Below are 22,300 nucleotides of genomic sequence, written 5' to 3'. Positions count from 1 at the left end.
CATAGCAGCACTTCTAATTAGCAAGTTAATCTCTTCTCTTGTAAATAAAGTAAATCCATAGATTTACTTTACTGTCATGTAGCTGTGCAGAAGTAGAATAAAAATCTATGGATTTCTCTTTTTATTATAGGTATAGACTTACTTTATAATAGAAAGATTAAATATCAAATTTAAATTTCTAATTGTTCTTTGATTATTAGTATTTATTCAGTGAATAAATGGTGATTGATAGATTGGTATGTATTGGTTACTATTTAGGGTTAACTTCTATATACACAGTAATTTTGCTGAGTATCATTAATAGTATAACTGTAGCTTTTTCACTAGTAAACTAACAAACTGGTGTTTTGTTGATTACATAGCGTGATTTAAAGTTCAGAAAGTACAAGTCCTTCTTAATATTAAAATTTAAAAACCAGATTAGATAGATATATTCTGAGTCTAATCAGAAGAATTAGCCTGTTTTTTTTTTGTTGTTGTTTTTTCAAATAACTTCTGCTTCCAACAGGGACTTGTGATTTTGAACACTCACTGATGAATTTCAGTTTAGTTTGAATTCCAAAAGTGAAGGTGGAGGAAAAGTAGCTTGATTTTTGAGTGAAAAGAGGATAAATTTGGATAGCACCAAATTTAATGGAGAGAATTATCACTCTTTTAATTAAGTATGGTGTGCTTGGCTTTTTTATTTTTACTTGCAAATTAAGGAAGTAATCTTTAAAGTTCTTACTAGTTCTGACATTCTGGACATTTTATTTGGGTTTTATAGTAGTAAACTTTCTACTGAGTATAGTATATTTTGTACATAATTCTTCTACTAATCATTACTTCCCTCACTGTTCATAATAAATTCATGTATTTTCTCCTTTTAGGCAGGAATAATGTATTTTTAATTGTTTTTCTTCTACTAGAAACTTCAGGACCCAATTAGCTTCTATTGAGAGTGATTTTTCCATTAATATCTTTGACAGAGAAAATCCATGGTGTATAACTCTTATTTCCAGAGCTTGGGTTGTCTTAGAAAGTAGCTACTTGGGATTATGTTTGATAACAATTGCTGTGATGATCATGATAAACTAGAACACCTGAGGTCAACTCATCAGTATAAAGCCTTTCTGTAAATGCTTTGCGGAAGCATTGGGCAGTGATTAGATTGAGGAAAATATCAGATACGGTTGAGTTTTGTCTTCTTTGGAGTCCTTATTATTCATAACTGAGTGCTTCACTGCCGTCTAGTTGTGTGGAGGTAGAAGAAAACTGCATCTGATCCCATGGCAGGAAACTATGTTTGTGTTTGTGGAGATGAAAGAGAAGAGAAACTATGACTTGATGAAACGTTTATTGCCAATTTTTATGAAGTACAGTTTTCTGGATCCTATATCCAGAAGGCCATGACAATAAATTTAAACATAGTTGTACAGAGTTCTAGTAGTGACACAAAAAGATGCAAATATTCTGAATATTCATGTGGGAAACTACTACACATTCTTTGTTCAGGATGGGATGTGTTATAATGTTTCTAGAGACATTTTGGCTCCTAAACCATGTCATTTAGCTCCTTGGATAGGTTTGTCAATAATTAATTAAAACAAAATCTGGAAAATCCAAATTTTGAAACTCAGAAATTTTTTTAAACCCTAATTTTATTCCCAACCACACAAATCTCACTTTATTATATAGTTCTGAATATAGCCCCAAATGATGTTTATTTTTTTCTTCCATTCACTCTTTTCTTTCTTTCTTTCTTTCTTTTTTTTTTTTTTTTTGAGGTGGAGTCTCACTCAGTCACCCAGGCTGGAGTGCAGTGGTGCAATCTCAGCAACTTCTGCCTCCTGGGTTCAAGCAATTCTCCTGCCTCAGCCTCCTGAGTAGCTAGGATTACAGGCACCTGCCACTGCACCCAGTTAATTTTTCTATTTTTAGTAGAGACAGGGTTTCACCATGTTGGCCAGGCTGGTCTCGAATTCCTGACCCCGTGATCCACCCTTCTCAGCCTCCCAAAATGCTGGGATTACAGGCGTGAGCCACCGCACCTGGCCCCATTCACTGTTTTTTAACCAAGGAGTTCAATGAATGTGGAGTCTTACAAAAACACCTGGCACCAAACAAAAGTAATATAGTACAGAACCATAGTTAAAATGAAAGAACAGATATATACCCCTACTACCAAAAGAGGAGATCATGTTAAATACCTTAATTTCATGTATGTGTCTCATTTCTTCTCTGGCTTAGTTCTTTTCTTGGGCTAGTCTGTGTTGGCCTCTTATTCAAAGTAATAACTCCTTTGTTCTTGGACATATTCATAGAGTGGGGTGTTGCTATCTACGCAGAAGGAACCAGAGCCTGTTCTTTCCTTTCTGTGGTAACCACTGGCCTCAGAGCCTCTTGTCTGTTTATTGCTCACATCCTCACTGTATATTCTGATACCTCCTGACAGACTTGATTCTGATTCTTGCCTTTGTCTCCCCCACTGCATGTGGTTGTACTGCTTGATCAATATCTATACCTATACTCTTCAATTCCTGTGGGCTGTCAAGAAAGTGACTGAAAATGTATCTTTGACTTTTGCTGTCATTTGACTGCTTATAACTGTCATTTGATTGGCCATTGCTATATACTTGTCTTTCATTGGTACTGAATCCAGATTGACCCTAGACATCTCTTGATGGCCCATGACTTCATACCTATCTGGCAAAACCTGTGCTGGATCTTACCTGCCCATGAAAAGTTGTATCTCCCAAATGTTGCTGGCTAGATCTGTGTAAAACTATTGTATTGAACTCTTAACTTCCCATGCCTAGATCCTAATTGCTCATGAGTGTCTTTCTCCTAATCTTCCAAATGCCTTTTATTATCAGTATGGGATTGCTGTTTTCTGATTGAACTAGATTTTGAATGGACATGAACTGATATGGATTGTCCATGGTCAGATCCAAGATGGTCATTTGACTGGCTATATGTACATCCCTCCCTTCTGGCTGTGTTATATCCAGGTTGAACATAGGTGTTGTTTGACTGTTTATGAGTTACTACAGAATGTCCATGACTAGATTCCTGACTTCTTCTTATAATGGGTCCAGACTGATACTGAGAATCAATTGAATGTTCATAACTTATCACTGACTGTTCATGATTTAAACCGTGTCTTCCTGTTCTTTTAGTTACTTTGGATACTATCAGGTCAGAACTAGAAAATGATTGTCAATGTCTAGACAGTTGCTCGTTTGTGATGCTATCTATTGACCATGAAAGGTGAGAATTACAGATGCTTTTTCTGCGGCCACCAGAAGGCCCGTACCCAGTGTGCCCATAGTCATATTCTGCAGGTCCATAACTGCCATGTTTCCAAACCTGACTTGATCCATCGCTTTGCCTTTCACTACTATGTGACTGAAAATGACTTGTTCTAGTAGATCTGGAACCTGTCTCTGTGGATTGTCCATAACCAGAATGGCCATGTCTAGTGGTATCTCCTGTCTGTCCATGAGTAGTTTCCAGTCTCCCATGAACGGCAGATCCTGACTCTCCATGTTGGGATCCGACTTGGCCGTGAGTGTGTCCTGAATGTGCATGTGAGCCCCCTGAGTGCCCTTCACTGTCACTGTACTCACTGTGGCTAGATCCCCTTCTTCCAGTTGTCCTGGACCCTGTCTGTGTGGATTGTCCATGACCATAGTGGGCATGTCTAGCGGTATCTCCTGTCTGTCCATGAGTAGTTCCCTGTCTCCCATGACCTAAGGATCCTGACTCTCCATATTGAGATCCAGCTTGGCTGTAAGTGTGTCCTGAATGTGTGGGTGAGACCTCTGAGTGCACTTCACTATGACTGGACTCGCTGTGACTAGATCTCTGTCTTCCAGTTGTCCTGGAACCTGTCTGTGCGGACTGTCCATGACCAGACTGGCCATGTCTAGTGGTATCTCCTGTCTGTCCATGTATAGTTCCCTGTCTCCCATGAACGGCAGATCCTGACTCTCCATGTTGGAATCCGGCTTGGCCATGAGTGTGTCCTGAATGTGCATGTGAGCCCCCTGAGTGCCCTTCACTGTCACTGTACTCACTGTGGCTAGATCCCCTTCTTCCAGTTGTCCTGGACCCTGTCTGTGTGGACTGTCCATGACCAGAGTGGGCATGTCTAGTGGTATCTCCTGTCTGTCCATGTATAGTTCCCTGTCTCCCATGAACGGCAGATCCTGACTCTCCATGTTGGAATCCGGCTTGGCCATGAGTGTGTCCTGAATGTGCGTGTGAGCCCCCTGAGTGCCCTTCACTGTCACTGTACTCACTGTGGCTAGATCCCCTTCTTCCAGTTGTCCTGGACCCTGTCTGTGTGGACTGTCCATGACCATAGTGGGCATGTCTAGCGGTATCTCCTGTCTGTCCATGAGTAGTTCCCTGTCTCCCATGACCTAAGGATCCTGACTCTCCATATTGAGATCCAGCTTGGCTGTAAGTGTGTCCTGAATGTGTGGGTGAGACCTCTGAGTGCACTTCACTATGACTGGACTCGCTGTGACTAGATCTCTGTCTTCCAGTTGTCCTGGAACCTGTCTGTGTGGACTGTCCATGACCAGACTGGCCATGTCTAGTGGTATCTCCTGTCTGTCCATGTATAGTTCCCTGTCTCCCATGAATGGCAGATCCTGACTCTCCATGTTGGAATCCGGCTTGGCCATGAGTGTGTCCTGAATGTGCATGTGAGCCCCCTGAGTGCCCTTCACTGTCACTGTACTCACTGTGGCCAGATCCCCTTCTTCCAGTTGTCCTGGACCCTGTCTGTGTGGATTGTCCATGACCATAGTGGGCATGTCTAGTGGTATCTCCTGTCTGTCCATGAGTAGTTCCCTGTCTCCCATGACCTAAGGATCCTGACTCTCCGTATTGAGATCCAGCTTGGCTGTAAGTGTGTCCTGAATGTGCGTGTGAGCCCCCTGAGTGCCCTTCACTGTCACTGTACTCACTGTGGCCCGATCCCCTTCTTCCAGTTGTCCTGGACCCTGTCTGTGTGGACTGTCCATGACCAGAGTGGGCATGTCTAGTGGTATCTCCTGTCTGTCCATGAGTAGTTCCCTGTCTCCCATAACCTAAGGATCCTGACTCTCCATATTGAGATCCAGCTTGGCTGTAAGTGTGTCCTGAATGTGTGGGTGAGACCTCTGAGTGCACTTCACTATGACTGGACTCGCTGTGACTAGATCTCTGTCTTCCAGTTGTCCTGGAACCTGTCTGTGTGGACTGTCCATGACCAGACTGGCCATGTCTTGTGGTATCTCCTATCTGTCCATGTATAGTTCCCTGTCTCCCATGAACGGCAGATCCTGACTCTCCATGTTGAGATCTGGCTTGGCCATGAGTGTGTCCTGAATGTGTGTGTGAGCCCCCTGAGTGCCCTTCACTGTCACTGTACTCACTGTGTCCAGATCCCCTTCTTCCAGTTGTCCTGGACCCTCTCTGTGTGGATTGTCCATGACCAGAGTGGGCATGTCTAGTGGTATCTCCTGTCTGTTCATGAGTAGTTCCCTGTCTCCTGTTAACTGAGGATCCTGACTCTTCATGTTGAGATCTGGCTTGGTCGTGAGTGTGTCCTGAATGTGTGTGTGAGCCCCCTGAGTGCACTTCACTGTCACTGGACTCACTGTGGCCAGATGCCCTTCCTCCAGTTGTCCTAGACTCACTCTGTGAGGATTGTCCATGGCCATAGTGGGCATCTCTAGTGGTATATCCTGTCTGTCCATGAGTAGTTCCATGTCTCCTATGAAGTGTGGATCCTGACTCTGGATAGTGAGATCCAGCTTGACCATGAGTGTGTCTTGAATGTGTGTGTGACACCCCTGAGTGCCCTTCACTGTCACTGTACTCACTGTGGCCAGATCCCCTTTTTCCAGTTGTCCTGGACCCTGTCTGTGTGGACTGTCCATGACCATAGTGGGCATGTCTAGCTGTATCTCCTGTCTGTCCATGAGTAGTTCCCTGTCTCCCATGACCTAAGGATCCTGACTCTCCGTATTGAGATCCAGCTTGGCTGTAAGTGTGTCCTGAATGTGCGTGTGAGCCCCCTGAGTGCCCTTCACTGTCACTGTACTCACTGTGGCCCGATCCCCTTCTTCCAGTTGTCCTGGACCCTGTCTGTGTGGACTGTCCATGACCAGAGTGGGCATGTCTAGTGGTATCTCCTGTCTGTCCATGAGTAGTTCCCTGTCTCCCATAACCTAAGGATCCTGACTCTCCATATTGAGATCCAGCTTGGCTGTAAGTGTGTCCTGAATGTGTGGGTGAGACCTCTGAGTGCACTTCACTATGACTGGACTCGCTGTGACTAGATCTCTGTCTTCCAGTTGTCCTGGAACCTGTCTGTGTGGACTGTCCCTGACCAGACTGGCCATGTCTTGTGGTATCTCCTGTCTGTCCACGTATAGTTCCCTGTCTCCCATGAACAGCAGATCCTGACTCTCCATGTTGGGATCCGGCTTGGCTGTGAGTGTGTCCTGAATGTGTGTGTGAGCCCCCTGAGTGCCTTTCACTGTCACTGGACTCACTGTGGCCCGATCCCCTTCTTCCAGTTGTCCTAGACCCTGTCTGCGTGGCTTGTCCATGACCAGAGTGGGCATGTCCTGTGCTATCTCCTGTCTGTCCATGAGTAGTTCGGTGTCTCTCGTGAACCGTGGATTCTGACTCTTCATGTTGAGATCCGGCTTGGCCATGAGTGTGTTCTTGTGAGTGTGGTCTGTGTGAGACCCCTGAGTGCACTTCACTGTCACTGGACTCTCTGTGCCTAGATCTCTGTCCTCCTGTTGTCCTGTACCCTGTCTGTGTGGCTTGTCCATGACCATAGTGGGCATGTCTAGTGGTATCTCCTGTCTGTCCTTGAGTAGTTCCCTGTCTCCCATGACCTGAGGGTCCTGACTCTCTATGTTGAGATCCGGCTTGGCTGTAAGTGTGTCCTGAATGTGTGTGTGAGACTCCTGAGTACACTTCACTGTCACTGTACTCACTGTGGCCAGATCCCCTTCTTCCAGCTGTCCTGGACCCTGTCTGTGTGGATTGTCCATGACCATAGTGGGCATGTCTAGCGGTATCTCCTGTCTGTCCATGAGTAGTTCCCTGTCTCCCATGACCTAAGGATCCTGACTCTCCGTATTGAGATCCAGCTTGGCTGTAAGTGTGTCCTGAATGTGCGTGTGAGCCCCCTGAGTGCCCTTCACTGTCACTGTACTCACTGTGGCCCGATCCCCTTCTTCCAGTTGTCCTGGAACCTGTCTCTGTGGACTGTCCATGACCAGACTGGCCATGTCTAGTGGTATCTCCTGTCTGTCCATGTATAGTTCCCTGTCTCCTATGAACGGCAGATCCTGACTCTCCATGTTGGGATCCGGCTTGGCCATGAGTGTGTCCTGAATGTGCGTGTGAGCCCCCTGAGTGCCCTTCACTGTCACTGTACTCACTGTGGCCAGATCCCCTTCTTCCAGTTGTCCTGGACCCTGTCTGTGTGGACTGTCCATGACCAGAGTGGGCATGTCTAGTGGTATCTCCTGTCTGTCCATGAGTAGTTCCCTGTCTCCCATAACCTAAGGATCCTGACTCTCCATATTGAGATCCAGCTTGGCTGTAAGTGTGTCCTGAATGTGTGGGTGAGACCTCTGAGTGCACTTCACTATGACTGGACTCGCTGTGACTAGATCTCTGTCTTCCAGTTGTCCTGGAACCTGTCTGTGTGGACTGTCCATGACCAGACTGGCCATGTCTAGTGGTATCTCCTGTCTGTCCATGTATAGTTCCCTGTCTCCCATGAACGGCAGATCCTGACTCTCCATGTTGGGATCCAGCTTGGCCATGAGTGTGTCCTGAATGTGTGTGTGAGCCCCCTGAGTGCCCTTCACTGTCACTGTACTCACTGTGGCCAGATCCCCTTCTTCCAGTTGTCCTGGACCCTGTCTGTGTGGACTGTCCATAACCAGACTGGCCATGTCTTGTGGTATCTCCTGTCTGTCCATGTATAGTTCCCTGTCTCTGATGAACGGCAGATCCTGACTCTCCATGTTGGGATCCGGCTTGGCCATGAGTGTGTCCTGAATGTGCATGTGAGCCCCCTGAGTGCCCTTCACTGTCACTGTACTCACTGTGGCCAGATCCCCTTCTTCCAGTTGTCCTGGACCCTGTCTGTGTGGACTGTCCCTGACCAGACTGGCCATGTCTTGTGGTATCTCCTGTCTGTCCATGTATAGATCCCTGTCTCCGATGAACGGCAGATCCTGACTCTCCATGTTGGGATCCGGCTTGGCCATGAGTGTGTCCTGAATGTGCATGTGAGCCCCCTGAGTGCCCTTCACTGTCACTGTACTCACTGTGGCCAGATCCCCTTCTTCCAGTTGTCCTGGACCCTGTCTGTGTCGTTTGTCCATGACTAGAGTGGCCATGTTCAGTGGTATCTCCTGTCTGTGCATGATTAGTTTGTTGTCTCTCGTGAACTGTGGATTCTGACTCTCCATGTTGAGATCTGGCTTGGCCATGTGTGTGTCCTGAATGTGTGTGTGAGCCTCCTGAGGGCCCTTCACTGTCACTGGACTCACTGTGGCCAGATCTCCTTCTTGCAGTTGTACTGGATCCTGACTGCGTAGACTGTCCATGACCAGATTGAGAATGTCCACTGGTATCACCTGTCTGTCCATGAGTAGTTCTGTGTCTCTCGTCAGCTATAGATTCTGACTCTCCATGTTGAGATCCAGCTTGGCCATGAGTGTGTCCTCCTGAGTGTGCTCTTTGTGAGACCCCTGAGTGCCTTTCACTGTCGCTGGACTCACTGTGGCCCGATCCCCTTCTTCCAGTTGTCCTAGACTCTCTCTGTGTGGACTGTCCACGACCAGAGTGGCCATGTCTAGTGGTATCTCCTGTCTGTCCATGTATAGTTCCCTGTCTCCCATGAACGGCAGATCCTGACTCTCCATGTTGGGATCCGGCTTGGCCATGAGTGTGTCCTGAATGTGCGTGTGAGCCCCCTGAGTGCCCTTCACTGTCACTGTACTCACTGTGGCCAGATCTCCTTCTTCCAGTTGTCCTGGACCCTATCTGTGGGGACTGTCCATGACCAGAGTAGCCATGTCCAGTGGCGTCTCCTGTCTGTCCATAAGTAGTTTCATGTCTCTCATGAACTGTGGATTCTGATTCTCCAAGTTGAGATCCAGCTTGGCCGTGAGTTTTTTCTTGTGGGTGTGGTCTACATGAGACCCCTGAGTGCACTTCACTGTCAGTGGCATCACTGTGGCTAAATCTCTGTCTTCCAGTTGTTCTGGAACCTGTCTGTGTAGACTGTCCATGACCAGAGTGGCTATGTCTAGTGGTGTCTCCTCTCTGTCCATGAGTAGTTCCTTGTCTTCTGTGAACTGTGGATGCTGACTCTGGGTAATGAGATCCAGCTTGTGTGTGAATGTGTTCTGAATGTCTGTGTGAGACCCTTGAGTGCACTTCACTGTCACTGTTCTCACTTTGGCTAGATCTTCGTCTTCTCCTTACCCTGGACCCCGTCTGTGTGGATTGTCCTTGACCAGACTGGCTATGTCTAGCGGTATTTATTGTCTGACCATGAGTAGTTTCCTGTCTCCCGTGAACTGTGGATCCTGACGCTACTTGTTGAGATTCATCCTGGCCCAAGCCAGTTGATTGACCTGAGCCTGAACCATATTGGCCAAATCCAGTGGACTGACCTGAGCCATATATATGTTGTCCAGAACTAGAGAAATTGTCTGAGCCAGACCCATGCTGTCCAAAACCTGTGGTTGGACCTGAGCCAGACTCACGTTGGCCACAGCCAGATGATTGACTTGAGCCAGTACCATGTTGGCCATAGCTAGACTGACCTGATCTGTACTCATGCTGTGCAAAGCCAGAGGATTGTCCTGTGCCTGACCCATGTTGTCCAAAGCCAGAGGACTGACCTGAGCCCAATCCATATTGGCCAAAGCCAGAGGATTGACCTGAGCCTGACCTGTGTTGTCCAAATCCAGATGTCTGTCCTGAATTTGACCCATGTTGACCATAGCCAGATGACTGACTTGAGTCAGAACCTTGTTGGCCATAGCTAGACTGATGTGACCTAGACTCATATTGTCCAAAACCAGAGGATTGTCCTGAACCAGCCCCTTGTTGTCCAAAGCCAGTGGACTGACCTGAGCCTGATCCATGTTGTCCAAAGCCAGAGTATTGACCTGAGCTTGACCTGTGTTGTCCCAAGCCAGTTGTATGTCCTGAACTTGACCCATGTTGACCATAGCCAGATGACTGACTTGAGCCAGAGCCATGTTGGCCATAGCTAGACTGATGTGATCTAGACTCATGCTGTCCAAAACCAGAGAATTGTCCTGAGCCAGTCCCATGTTGTCCAAAGCCACTGGACTGACCTAAGCCTGATCCATGTTGGCCAAAGCCAGAGTATTGACCTGAGCTTGACCCCTGTTGTTCAAAACCAGATGTCTGTCCTGAACTTGACCCATGTTCACCATAGCCAGATGATTGACCTGAGCCAGAACCATGCTGGCCATAGCTGGACTGATGTGATCTAGACTCATGCTGTCCAAAGCCAGAGGATTGTCCTGAGCCTGACCCATGTTGTCTAAAGCCAGAGGACTGACCTGAGCCTGATCCATGTTGGCCAAAGCTGGAAGACTGACCTGAGCTTAACTCGTGTTGTCCAAGTCCAGATGTCTGTCCTGAACTCGACCCATTATGACCACAGCCAGATGATTGACTTGAGCCAAAACTATGTTGGCCACAGCTAGAATGACCTGATGTAGACTCATGTTGTCCAAAACCAGAGGATTGTCCTGAACCAGACCCATGTTGTCTAAAGCCAGAGTACTGACCTGAGCCTGATCCGTATTGGCCAAAGCCAGTGGATTGACCTGAGCCCGAACTATGTTGTCCAAAGCCAGATGTCCATTTAGACCCATGTTGGCCATAGCCAGATGACTGACTTGAGCCAGAACCATGTTGTCCATAGCTAGACTGACGTGATCTAGACTCATGTTGCCCAAAACCAGAGGATTGTCCTGAGCCAGACCCATGTTGTCCAAAGCCAGAGGACTGACCTGAGCCTGATCCATGTTGGCCAAAGCTGGAAGATTGACCTGAGCTTAACTCATGTTGTCCAAATCCAGATGTCTGTCCTGAACTCAACCCATGTTGACCACAGCCAGATGATTGACTTGAACCAAAACCATGTTGGCCATAACTAGACTGACCTGATATAGACTCATGTTGCCCAAAACCACAGGATTGTCCTGAGCCAGACCCATGTTGTCCGAAGCCAGAGGACTGACCTGAGCCCGATCCATATTGGCCAAAGCCAGTGGATTGACCTGAGCCTGATCCGTGTTGTCCAAAGCCAGATGTCTGTCTAGACCCATGTTGGCCATAGCCAGATGACTGACTTGAGCTAGAACCGTGTTGGCCATAGCTAGACTGACCTGATCTAGACTCATGTTGTCCAAAGCCAGAGGATTGTCTTGAGCCAGACCCATGTTGTCCAAAGCCAAAGGACTGACCCGAGCCTGATCCATGTTGGCCAAAGCCAGTGGATTGACCTGAGCACAACCCATGTTGTCCAAAACCAGATGTCTGTCTAGACTCATGTTGGCCATAGCCAGATGATTGACTTGAGCCAGAACCATGTTGTCCATAGCTAGACTGACATGATCTAGACTCATGTTGTCCAAAACCAGAGGATTGTCCTGAGCCAGACTCATGCTGTCCAAAACTAGAGGATTTTCCTGAGCCAGACCCATGCTGTCCAAAGCCAGAGGATTGACCTGAGCCTGATCCATGTTGGCCAAAGCCAGAGGAATGACCTGAGCCAGACCTGTGTTGTCCAAAGCCAGATGTCTTACCTGAGCTAGACCTATGCTCATCATAGCCTGAGGATTGACTTGATCTAGACCCATACTGGCCACAAGTTTGACCTGAGCCAGATACATGTTCGAAGCCAGAGGACTGACTCAAGCCTGTTCCATGTTGTTCACAGCGAGTAAACTGACCTGAACCAGACTGATGTTTACCACATTTGGAAAATTCATTTGAACTAGAAGAGTTTGAAAAGCGGCCACAGGAACCATATTCATGTTGACCATTACCACAAGACTGGCTACCTCCAGACTCATATTGTCCACAAAAAGAGGACTGACTTGAGCCTGTTCTCTGTTGTCCTCCAGAGTTCTGTGGTTGACCATTTTCTCGAGCTCCATATCCCCTCTGACTATAGGACTGACTACAGGAGTTAGACTCAGGTTGACCACATCCAGAGGGCTGACCTCCTGAGACACAGTCATGGCCTTGTCCTCCATTAATTCCTGACTGACAGCCTGACTGAATATAGCTAGATTGATTTACTTGCCCTCCAAATCTATGTGACTGACAAGAATTTGAAGCATTTTGTGGCCTTTCACACCCACTTGGATTGCTATAACCACATGCATGACTTCGCCTCCGACTATCTCCTGAACATGAACGGCTAGACCCAAGCTTTTGTCCTCTACTTCTTGACTGAGTAGAGTTCGATTCATGCCCACTAATCTCCAATCCACATGACAGACCACCATGACCTTTTCTTTCCCAATTCTTTGATCCAGACCCAGATTCATATTCTTCCCCAGATTCCCTAGAAGGGCTAACATGTGACTTGTTGATTCTTTCCCTCAGTTCTCCAGAGCTGAAACCATGTCTCTCTTTGCCACTACTCCATGAGTGACCAGAGCTGGACCTGTGGTACCTTTTCTGAGATCCCTCTTGGTTCCCAGAGCTGGATAAATTACCTTGTCTTCCTAGCCTCCTGGAGTTGGACCCATGTCTACGTTTCACAGTTCCCCTTGAGTGCCCAGAAGTATATCCATGCTCCTCTCCCTCACTCCAACTTGAATGTCTGTAACCTGATTTATGTTCTGGGGTATCCTCTTCATCCTCTTCTGTTTCACTTTCTTCCTCTTGGTGTCGGTGACCATGCCTATGCTTCTTTGACCCTGAAGCTTTGCAGTATTCCTTGCTGAGGACCTTGTTGCAGGCCATAGTCAGCTTGAATATCATCAAAAGAAACTCAGTAAAGTCCAATCTTCTGTCATGATCTCGATCCAGCATGTGCATGATGACATCCACTGTGTCTGGATCATCTGGGTTCTGTATATGAGTGACATACCAAGGGAGACCTGGTCAGCCTAACCTGCATACTCAGCCAACACATTCAAATAGTGCTGTGAAACTGTAGATGTTTGACATGATGTAGTTTTAGTCCAATGGAGGATTACTTTAGGTTAATAGAACCCAGTAAATGTTAAGGGTTAATAGAAAATAAAGACTACTGGGATCCTCAGAAGAAGACATTTCAAGGATTTAAGCTTAAGGATTAAGTGCTTAGGTAAGGCCTACAGGAAGGAGTGGAATAAACCAAGTTCAGTAACTGATATTTCTGTTTTACATAAATTGTAACTATTACATGATTACATGTTAATATATTCCATGTTAGAATTTATCATATATTATTTTGAAGCTAATAACTGAGTCCTTTCTTTTTTTTTTGAGACTGAGTCTCACTCTGTAACCCAGGCTAAGGTGCACTGGCACGATCTCTGCTCACTGCAAGCTCCGCCTCCTGGGTTCACGCCATTCTCCTGCCTCAGCCTCCCGAGTAGCTGGGACTACAGGAGCCTGCCACCACGCCTGGCTAATTTTTTGTATTTTTAGTAGAGACAGGGTTTCACCATATTAGCCAAGATGGTCTTGATCTCCTGACCTCGTGATCCACCCGCCTCAGTCTCCCAAAGTGCTGGGATTACAGGTGTGAGCCACCATGCCTGGCTAACTGAGTCCTTTTTAAGTAGATGGAATAAAATGCTGATATTTTGTTTTTGATTCTTAATCATAGCTATTTTGTCAGCTTGCCATGTAGATGATTTCCCTTTCTATACTTTTTTTTCCCATTTGATAAGATAATTTATTCATTTGTGTCCTAGCACAAATTTATTTTCTGCTTTTTCTAAGGAAAATCCTGGGTATATAAGAAAGTCTGAGAGTCTATAAGGTAGGAGTGCATAGGTGGAAAAGTGAGGATGAAACATTCACTTTCTTTAAAATAATATGCTGCTTTAACAGACTTTCTGGCATCCCCAAAATACTGCTCATAGAGGTTGCTTAGAGTCTACTGGGGCTGTGCACATTTTAGCTGATCTGGGTCATATAACAGAGCATGTACAGGACTCCAGGAGCCTTCAGTTCTGGCACATGTTTCTCACCTTCAGAACTGGATGAAACTCTTTCTCCAGAAGTTCCTTTAGTTCATGCTTGCTCAGTGTGCCACACTCCCCATCTTGCTTGGTGTATTTGTAGAAAACATCAATTACAGTGACAACACTTCTCAAGAGGTCGGTCATCTTTTTGCAAGTTTAAGTGAACCTGGACACAGAAAAACAAAGAATCCTATTATTCATATTCTCCCCTTTTAACTTATCAGCAATTTTCATTTTAATAATAACCATCATGATTTTTTTTAACTTCTTGTTTCTTTTTTATTTAAATTATACTTTAAGTTCTAGAGTACATGTGTGCAACGTGCAGGTTTGTTACATATGTATACATGTGCCATGTCTCTTGTTTCTTTTAAATCTCAAAAAGTAAGAATGGGCCAGGGATGATACAACACTGTTGAACACAATGAAAATTAACTTTGTTAACTTTGAGTTACTTTTCTATGATCAACTCTTGGCATGTTACTGGTTCAACTGAGTATAGACCTCAGGTCTCTATATTTCTTGTCATGGCTAAGTATAGTCTCTACATAGTATCTCTACACTTTGAGTGTGTTGTTCTAAGGCTTCCAAAGTTTCTAGAACCAGCCAGACACCATTGCCTCAATCTCTCTTTCTAGTTTCACTACTTTTCTTGAGTCAAAAGTGACAGACCTTCCACCATGCATATCTGTTTATCCTATGGGCACCAGAAGCTAAACTGGACCCTTAAGACCTTCAGCAAATTAAAAATGGGTGAAGGGGCTCAAAGTAGCTTGGTGTTTTAGAGGCATGAGATAGCCCTCAGTAGAGCTTAGGAACTCTCTTAATGTCAAGCACTTGACCAAACACCCTTCTCTTTAATTAATCAAGAAGAAGAGCTCAGCAATGCAAGCAGCAGTTTAACTAGTGAATAAGTAGATCTTGGAGCTCTGGGAACCAACACTGAACAAGGAAGGGACTCTGCAACAGTCCCAGCTGCCTCCCAGTTTGAGCTGGACAACCCAGAAAAGAGGGCATGGAAAAAGACTGGGAACAGAGTGTGGAATGGCCTAGAGGAAGGCAAACTTCTATTTGCATTATTCTTGTCCATAAAAATGAGCTTATTCCAAAAAGGCCCCAGAATAAACTAAACTAACCAAACAAATAAGCAAACAAAAAGAAAAGAAAATGAAAGAAAGAAACAAAAAAGAAAAGAAAGGCAAAATATACATGAACTCCGCCTTAGTTTTTATCCCTAGACTTCTCCTATGGACAGCACCAAATATTCATAAATGTAGCTGGATGAATTATCTCTCACCTGGTTCACCAAAGGAACAAGTAGGATAAAGCCTGATGCAGCTTGCAGGGTGACGATGGATTGGGATAATGATCCTTATATAGCTTGTCGTGATTATAGTGAGTGAGATGACTCATTAAACCTAACTCCACCTCTACATATTTACCTTCCTCCTTCACATTCTCATCTACAGATGATTGCAGAAAGGCTAGTACCAGCCCCACCTTCCAGTATGAGGACATGGTTGCAAGATACCTTTCTTTCAGGGTCATATACATGTGAAAAGCACAGACTTTGCTTTAGAGGACTCATGTTATACATTTCTTTTATCTAGTACCCACAGAAAGTAGCAGAGTGTAAGATGTTTGCAAGGTGCACAATAAATGCTTATTTAATTGAAAATGAACCTGAGTCACTAGGTTCACCTAATTCATGTCTTTTTTGTAATAACGAAAAGTGACATTTATTGAGAATGTACTATGTGCTAGATAGTGTGCTGAATACTTTAAACAAACCATCTCAATCTTTACAATATCTGCACTTTTAATTATGGGTGCATAGTTGTATATAATTGTTGGGTACATGTGATGTTTTGATATGGGCATACCATGTGTAACGATCAAATCAGAGTAGAGTAATTGGGGTCTCCAGCATCTCAAGCATTTGTCATTTCTTTGTGTTAGGAACATTCTAATTCTACTATTTTAGTTATTTTAAAATATACAATAAATAGTTAACTATAGTAACCCTATTATGTTACCAAACACTAGATCTTATCACCTCATTTATTCTTCACAACCTTCATGTGAGATATGTATTTATTATCCCATTTTACAGAGACAGGTTGTGGAAGCATAAGGGTCTTCTCCAAGGTCATAGCTAGTAGGCAGAGAAAACAGAATTTGAACCTGAATCTACCTTATTGCAATGCCATTGCTCTTTACCATCATACCAGCTTACCTGTGTGTATTTATCACATAAAACTATCATGCAAAAATTATGCATCATTTTAGGAGTGTAAGCCCCACTCAAACACAAATAACATAAAAAAGTAACATACAGAGTGCTGTTAGGAAGAGGGGAAACATTCTCTGACCTTGTGAAGGCTCATTTCTAGGCTAGAAAAGTGTAATTGGTTATATATAAAAATAATGTTTTCAGATGTGTTGAGGGTGAATTTAGAGTGGGCTTTCTTCCAGCAGTCTGCTATCCACTAGTAGTTTGGCATCTTTAGGGCCTGGACCCTTGGGAAAATGTTCACTTATATACGGAAAGTATATCAAATATACTTGAGGGCAACAAAAATAATCAGAGAGTTGTAAGTCTTAAGTATGGAGAACCAATTCTTCTGTACTTTGCTGCCAGGTGATAATGGTGATGATGATGAGGAGGATAGCAGCTACCATGAAGTGCTACTTGCTCACTATCTTCTATACATGGTACGTTTACATACTTATCTATTTATTCCTCAAAATAACCCCACTTTATAGATAAGGAAATGAAAGCCTAGAGTAATGTAAACATTTGTTACAAATCACAGCTGGTCAGTAGCAGCACTAGAACAGACACCCATACTATCTGATGCTAAAGCCTAGCACTTAAGCATATATATTCTACATATATGGAGTCAATAAACTCCTATCTGGGCATTCCTTTGGGGCAGTCATCGTATCTTATTCATTCTACCATCTAGGAAGCACCTAGAGCTTGGTAAACACTAAGAATGAGTGTCTGTTCACAAAATGTTAATGAATATGCCCTTGAAATATGTCAATTGCTCACATAGCCAAGGAATCCTAGACCAAAACAACCACACAGAAAGTTATGTTTGCTGTTGGATATTATGGTCATTTTCAATCATATGCATCTTTTGGAAGTGCATTTTTGTTAAGATGACTGCTGTGTCAGAAAGACTTTCAGGCCCCAGATTCCACACTGAGACAGAATTTGAAAGCCGTTTTTGCACTGTCATTCCAGCATTATAGTTGAGAACTCTGAAACTCCTCCATAGTTCAGAACTTCATCATTCACTCTTTTGTATTCTTTGCATTTAGATCTCTCTTCCTCTTCTCACTTGCTTAGCATAATGGATAAAATTATAGTCAGAAAGACCTAAGTTCTAATCTCAGTTTTGCCTCTTACTGTGTTTCTTGTACAATTATCTAATCTTTCCAGCTTCAGTCTCCTAAATTATAGAATGGGAACAATAACACTTACCTAACAGGCGGCAATTACTTAACATGAAATTGCTTAGTACCTGCCTGGCATATAATACATTCTTAGTACACTATGTAATTACTGCAAACTTATTTTGCTAAATATTTCATATAATCTATCACAGCATTTTACGCAAAGAAAGTACTTGATAATGTTTGATAAAAATGAGTTAGAAGCCACTAGTAGTCTTTTAAATGTAGAAATACTACATCTCTGTCAAAAGTGTTGCCTAGAAGGTAAGTCATGGTTTTGGACATGTACCCTAGAACATAAAGTATAATGAAAAGAAAAACAAAATAAACCACCTTTTTTGGGATATAATTCACATATCATGAATGTCAACCTTTTAATCTGTTTTCTGTTTGCCCCCAGAATACTGTGCTGGCAGTGAGCTGCACTTTTTTTCCCTAATTGGGAAATGGGTTAAAGTATACAGTTCATTGTGTGTGTGTGTGTGTGTGTGTGTGTGTTTATACAGAGTATGTGCAATTGAGTTATTGTTCTTATGATGTCTATGTCCTTAAGTGAGTTTCCTCACTTCTCAATGCCTTAGTTTTCCCTCTGTAATAATCATAGGTGTTATTAGTGTCAGTGTCCAACTGGACAGATAGCAGGTCATTTCAGCAGCAATTTTGGAGAATGATTATTGTCCCCATTTCACAGAAGCCTATGCACTCTTCGGAAATAAATCCAAGTGCTGGTTTTAAGTATTGAGTTGATACCTGCAGAAACTTTTGCCCTCCTGGGTTCTGAAAGATTATTTAGTTCAACAAAGCAGAGGCCTGAAGTTCAGAGGAAGGGCACAGTCAGTTACACCATTTCTCTGTGTCTGGGCCTTCTTCCTGCCTTATTCTACTCATCTCAACACCTTCTGCTCATTCCATGTCTACATTGCTCAGGCTCTAGGCACTACCAGGGTCTTTGATTTTAGGCCCATTTGGTGAAGCTTATGCACTGTTGGCCACTGGATTCTTGAAGAGGAAGCTATACTTTAGAATGTTGAAAGTAACTTTAATTGGACCTACGAAAGTTCCAGTTTTTAGTTTTTCCACTGCATGCCAGATGAATTTTGTTTCTACATCTCATCGTTTTTTTAAATTTTATTTTTAAAAGATATTTATTTTTTTTTTATTTTGAGACAGGGTTTCACTTTGTCACCCAGGCTGGAGTGCAGTTGTGTGATCATGACTCAACACAGCCTCGATTTCCCAGGCTCAAGTGATCCTTCTGCCTCAGCCTCCCAAGTAGCTAGGACTATAGATACGTGCCACCATGCATGCTAATTTTTTTTTTTTCATCGTATTTAAGGTGGTGGAGGTTCTCCAAGTTAAAATAATCTGTTTTACTTCCTGTCATGTTCAAATTAAGAACTTGCCCTAGGGCCCAAGTGGGTCTTTGTCTATCATAAGAACCCAACATTTTCTCTATGTTGTAACTATTTGGAACTCCTGTTTGGGGGGTCAGTGAACTCAACTTAGAGCTGATACCTGAGAATTGATTCAGGGACACTGATGTGTATTAAATGTCTGTTTTCTGTAAGAACAGTTTAGGGAGATGTTCTTGGCTTGCAGTATGATATGGTAGAAAAAACATTGACTTTGCAGTAAGACAGATAGATCAATTTGTATTACAGCTCCAACACACACTGCCTATAATATCTTGGGAACATTTCTAAGTCTGTCTCTGTTTTCACACCTGTGAAATACGGACAATTACAGACACTTCAGAATTCGATAACATTAGGATAATGCTTAGCACATAATAAGACTTCAATATATTTTCCTTTGTTTTCTTCATACTGTCAAGTTTAATCTGACTTAGAAAATTATCAATAAGTTTTGGGCATGATGGTTCATACAGATGATTCTTAACTCCGTTCCCTCCTTGTGGTCTCTCTTCTTAGGTGAAATTGAAGGCCAGCTTTTGCAACTCAGCCTTCCAAGGAACTTAAAATTTCCATTATGAAGAGTACCTGAGGAAACTGGATCCACCAGCTACACTAGCTGAGAATGCCCACACTCCAGGATTTCATTTTTATTTTACCACATCATTGTTGGTATCTTAAGATCAATGCACTGGAGCAGCGGGGTCTCACAAAGAGGATACTTGGTGACACACCCAGGCTTTCAGAATGCACTATAGGGCTTTAGTGACTTGTCCAGTTTCAGTTGAAATGTGTCATCTGGGACCTACTAATGCTTGTTGAACTTTACTGGATCTCAGAAGCTGGGTATCAGAAGCTCAGATGTTCCTTGGAGCTACGATATCAACAACCTGTGATGACAGAGAGAAGGTTGCTCCATGATGGATTTGGAAACTTACTGGCTAGCTAAACCTGACTGAATGGGAAGGAATGTGGATAGCTTTGGAACTCTAGTTTCACTAGATGAGCTGGAATTTGTATTTTGACAAATTGCAAGTTATGGCTATTAAGTAATGCAACTGATTTTTTTCCCTTAAAACAAGCAATCTAGAATCTGTATAATCAAAATTTCTCTAAAAAGGCTGCAAGTATACACTTAAAATGTTGGGGCATTCAGAGCATTTGGAACATTACATTTTTTTGAATATTAATTGGTAGATGAAAATACCAACTTTTAAGTCATATGTTTGAATTTTTCAAACATTAATATGCATTTAGAGTTTGTAAGTCAAGTGAGTAACTGATAAGGTAAAAAAAAAGAGGGAGTTCATTGCTGAGTGTGAATTTAAAGTAACTAGACTTCCTTTTGTCCAGTGGCTCTCAATAATTTACTTCAGCAAGCATTTTTTTTTTTAGGATATTCTATGATATCATGACCCTTCTTGTAGGAGTGTGCTTTCAGTGGTGAGGCAGTCTGAGAATGTGTGAAGCAGTATAATGAAGCCAGACCAAGATTGAAGCTTGGCCTGGGATTTGAGCATTAGGAAAACTGTTGAAGGGTTATGTATACATCACACACACACACAAACACACACACACACACACTCTCTCTCTCTCTTCCATACTCCCACAACAATGTATAGTAAATACTATACATTGTTGAAGACCTATAACATGGAATGCCTAGTGCTAAGTGCAGTGTCCTTAATGAAATTGTATTGGTTTGGAATTATTTATGAGTTTGGGATTATTTGTCACTACCCTTAAATGATCTTGACACTCACCTATTTGAAAAGATATTGAGGATTTGCCATTTGATATTGACCAGGGTGTATTGTGCACAAATATATTGTGAATATACATCTGTCTGTCCTTAAATCACTATAAGTTTTAACTGGAATAGATTTACTCCACAATACTCAGTAGGGCTGATATTTCACGCCTTCTGGATGGGAAAAGAATTGGCAAAAATTGTATCTTGGGCTGCCTCGCACATCTTTGAACAGGATAAGGGAAAAATAAATATAAGACCTATGAGTTATGGCATCAGGCTTTAACTTTAATTTATGAATTAAACCAACAATATTATTGATTATTGCAATTATCTATGTTAATTTCACTTGTTCTCCTTTGAAAATTAATTATGTTTATCTTACCTATTGTGAATAAAGTCACTCCTCTCATGTGCTTATTTCTTGACTCTGGCACTAATTATTCTTCAGTGCCTAGATTTCCTGGGACAGTTCATTTTAAGTAACTCCTGAACATCGGACTCTGAGAGGAAAGACAGTAAAGTGGGATCTGTGGAAAAACACATCTGCAAATGTCTCATTTTTTTCTCCAGGGGTAAGTTTTCTTCGTTGGAGACTCTTGTCTTGAAAAAGTGATACTAGACCACCAGCTTAGCAAGATAATTACAAAAGGCAGATAGAGTAATTGTTTTACAGAGCTATTACAGGGTGACTAAGATCTCAGGGAATGACTGTGTTCTGTAATCCACTTGCTTCACTCAATACCCTGAGTTTTATACAAGCCAAAGACACTTGGAACAGAATCTGACACCTGAGGCTCTAGGGCCTTGGCCTAGGGAAACTAATACTTAACTTTTTAAGTGGTCATTGATGACATCCCACTCATTTCTGAGATGGGTATGGTTTGAAAAGCAGGTGTATTCATGGAGAGTAGGGCTTGGGACCTTTGCTGCAAGAGGAGAAGCTTTTAGCCTAGACTTTTCTAGTAGGGACTTTCTCACACCTGTTTCCTAGATCTGGTCAACATAGAAGAAATCAGGGAACACACAGGGTAGGACTCCTAAAGGAATATGTTTTTTGGCTTTTTCCTAAAAACTAAAACAAAAACATTCATAGCAAAGTAGTTTAGCCCAGTGACTAGTAAGAGTGCAGACATTGGAATCTGACAGATCTGGGTTGGAATTCTGCTTCAGCCATTTACTAATTATGTAACTTCACATCTCTGTGAATGGGGGAAATTTTCTTTGCAGGGTTGTTACAAAGCTTAACAGAGTTAAGTCAAGTGCCTGGAACAGAACAGCCATTCAATAAATGGTAGAAATTTTTGTTTTTACACAAATTTTAAAAAAGTACTATTTTTTGCATTTGTTAGAAAGACTATATTTTCTGTTAGTGAATGACATCATCATCATAAAAAATTACTTTTACAAGTTTT

At 43.1% G+C, this 22,300-nt stretch overlaps 1 protein-coding gene across 1 annotated transcript; it reads right to left on the bottom strand.

Annotated features, from left to right (window-relative positions):
• Nucleotides 1-1,321: 1,321 nt before the first annotated feature.
• FLG2 (filaggrin family member 2) lies at nucleotides 1,322-15,592 on the bottom strand. The gene is made up of 3 exons (XM_030937124.1): nucleotides 15,556-15,592; nucleotides 14,265-14,424; nucleotides 1,322-13,152 (listed from the first exon to the last, which is right to left on the bottom strand). Exons 2-3 carry the CDS (start codon nucleotides 14,400-14,402, stop codon nucleotides 3,199-3,201), a joined length of 10,092 nt encoding a protein of 3,363 aa, XP_030792984.1. The 5' UTR covers nucleotides 14,403-14,424; nucleotides 15,556-15,592; the 3' UTR covers nucleotides 1,322-3,198.
• Between the last annotated feature and the right edge of the window lie 6,708 nt (nucleotides 15,593-22,300).

This window comes from Rhinopithecus roxellana, chromosome 8, assembly GCF_007565055.1.
Source record: "Rhinopithecus roxellana isolate Shanxi Qingling chromosome 8, ASM756505v1, whole genome shotgun sequence".
Lineage (NCBI taxonomy): Eukaryota > Metazoa > Chordata > Mammalia > Primates > Cercopithecidae > Rhinopithecus > Rhinopithecus roxellana.
Note: the sequence above shows the minus strand (reverse complement) of the source record. Positions and strands in the feature narration are given on the sequence as shown.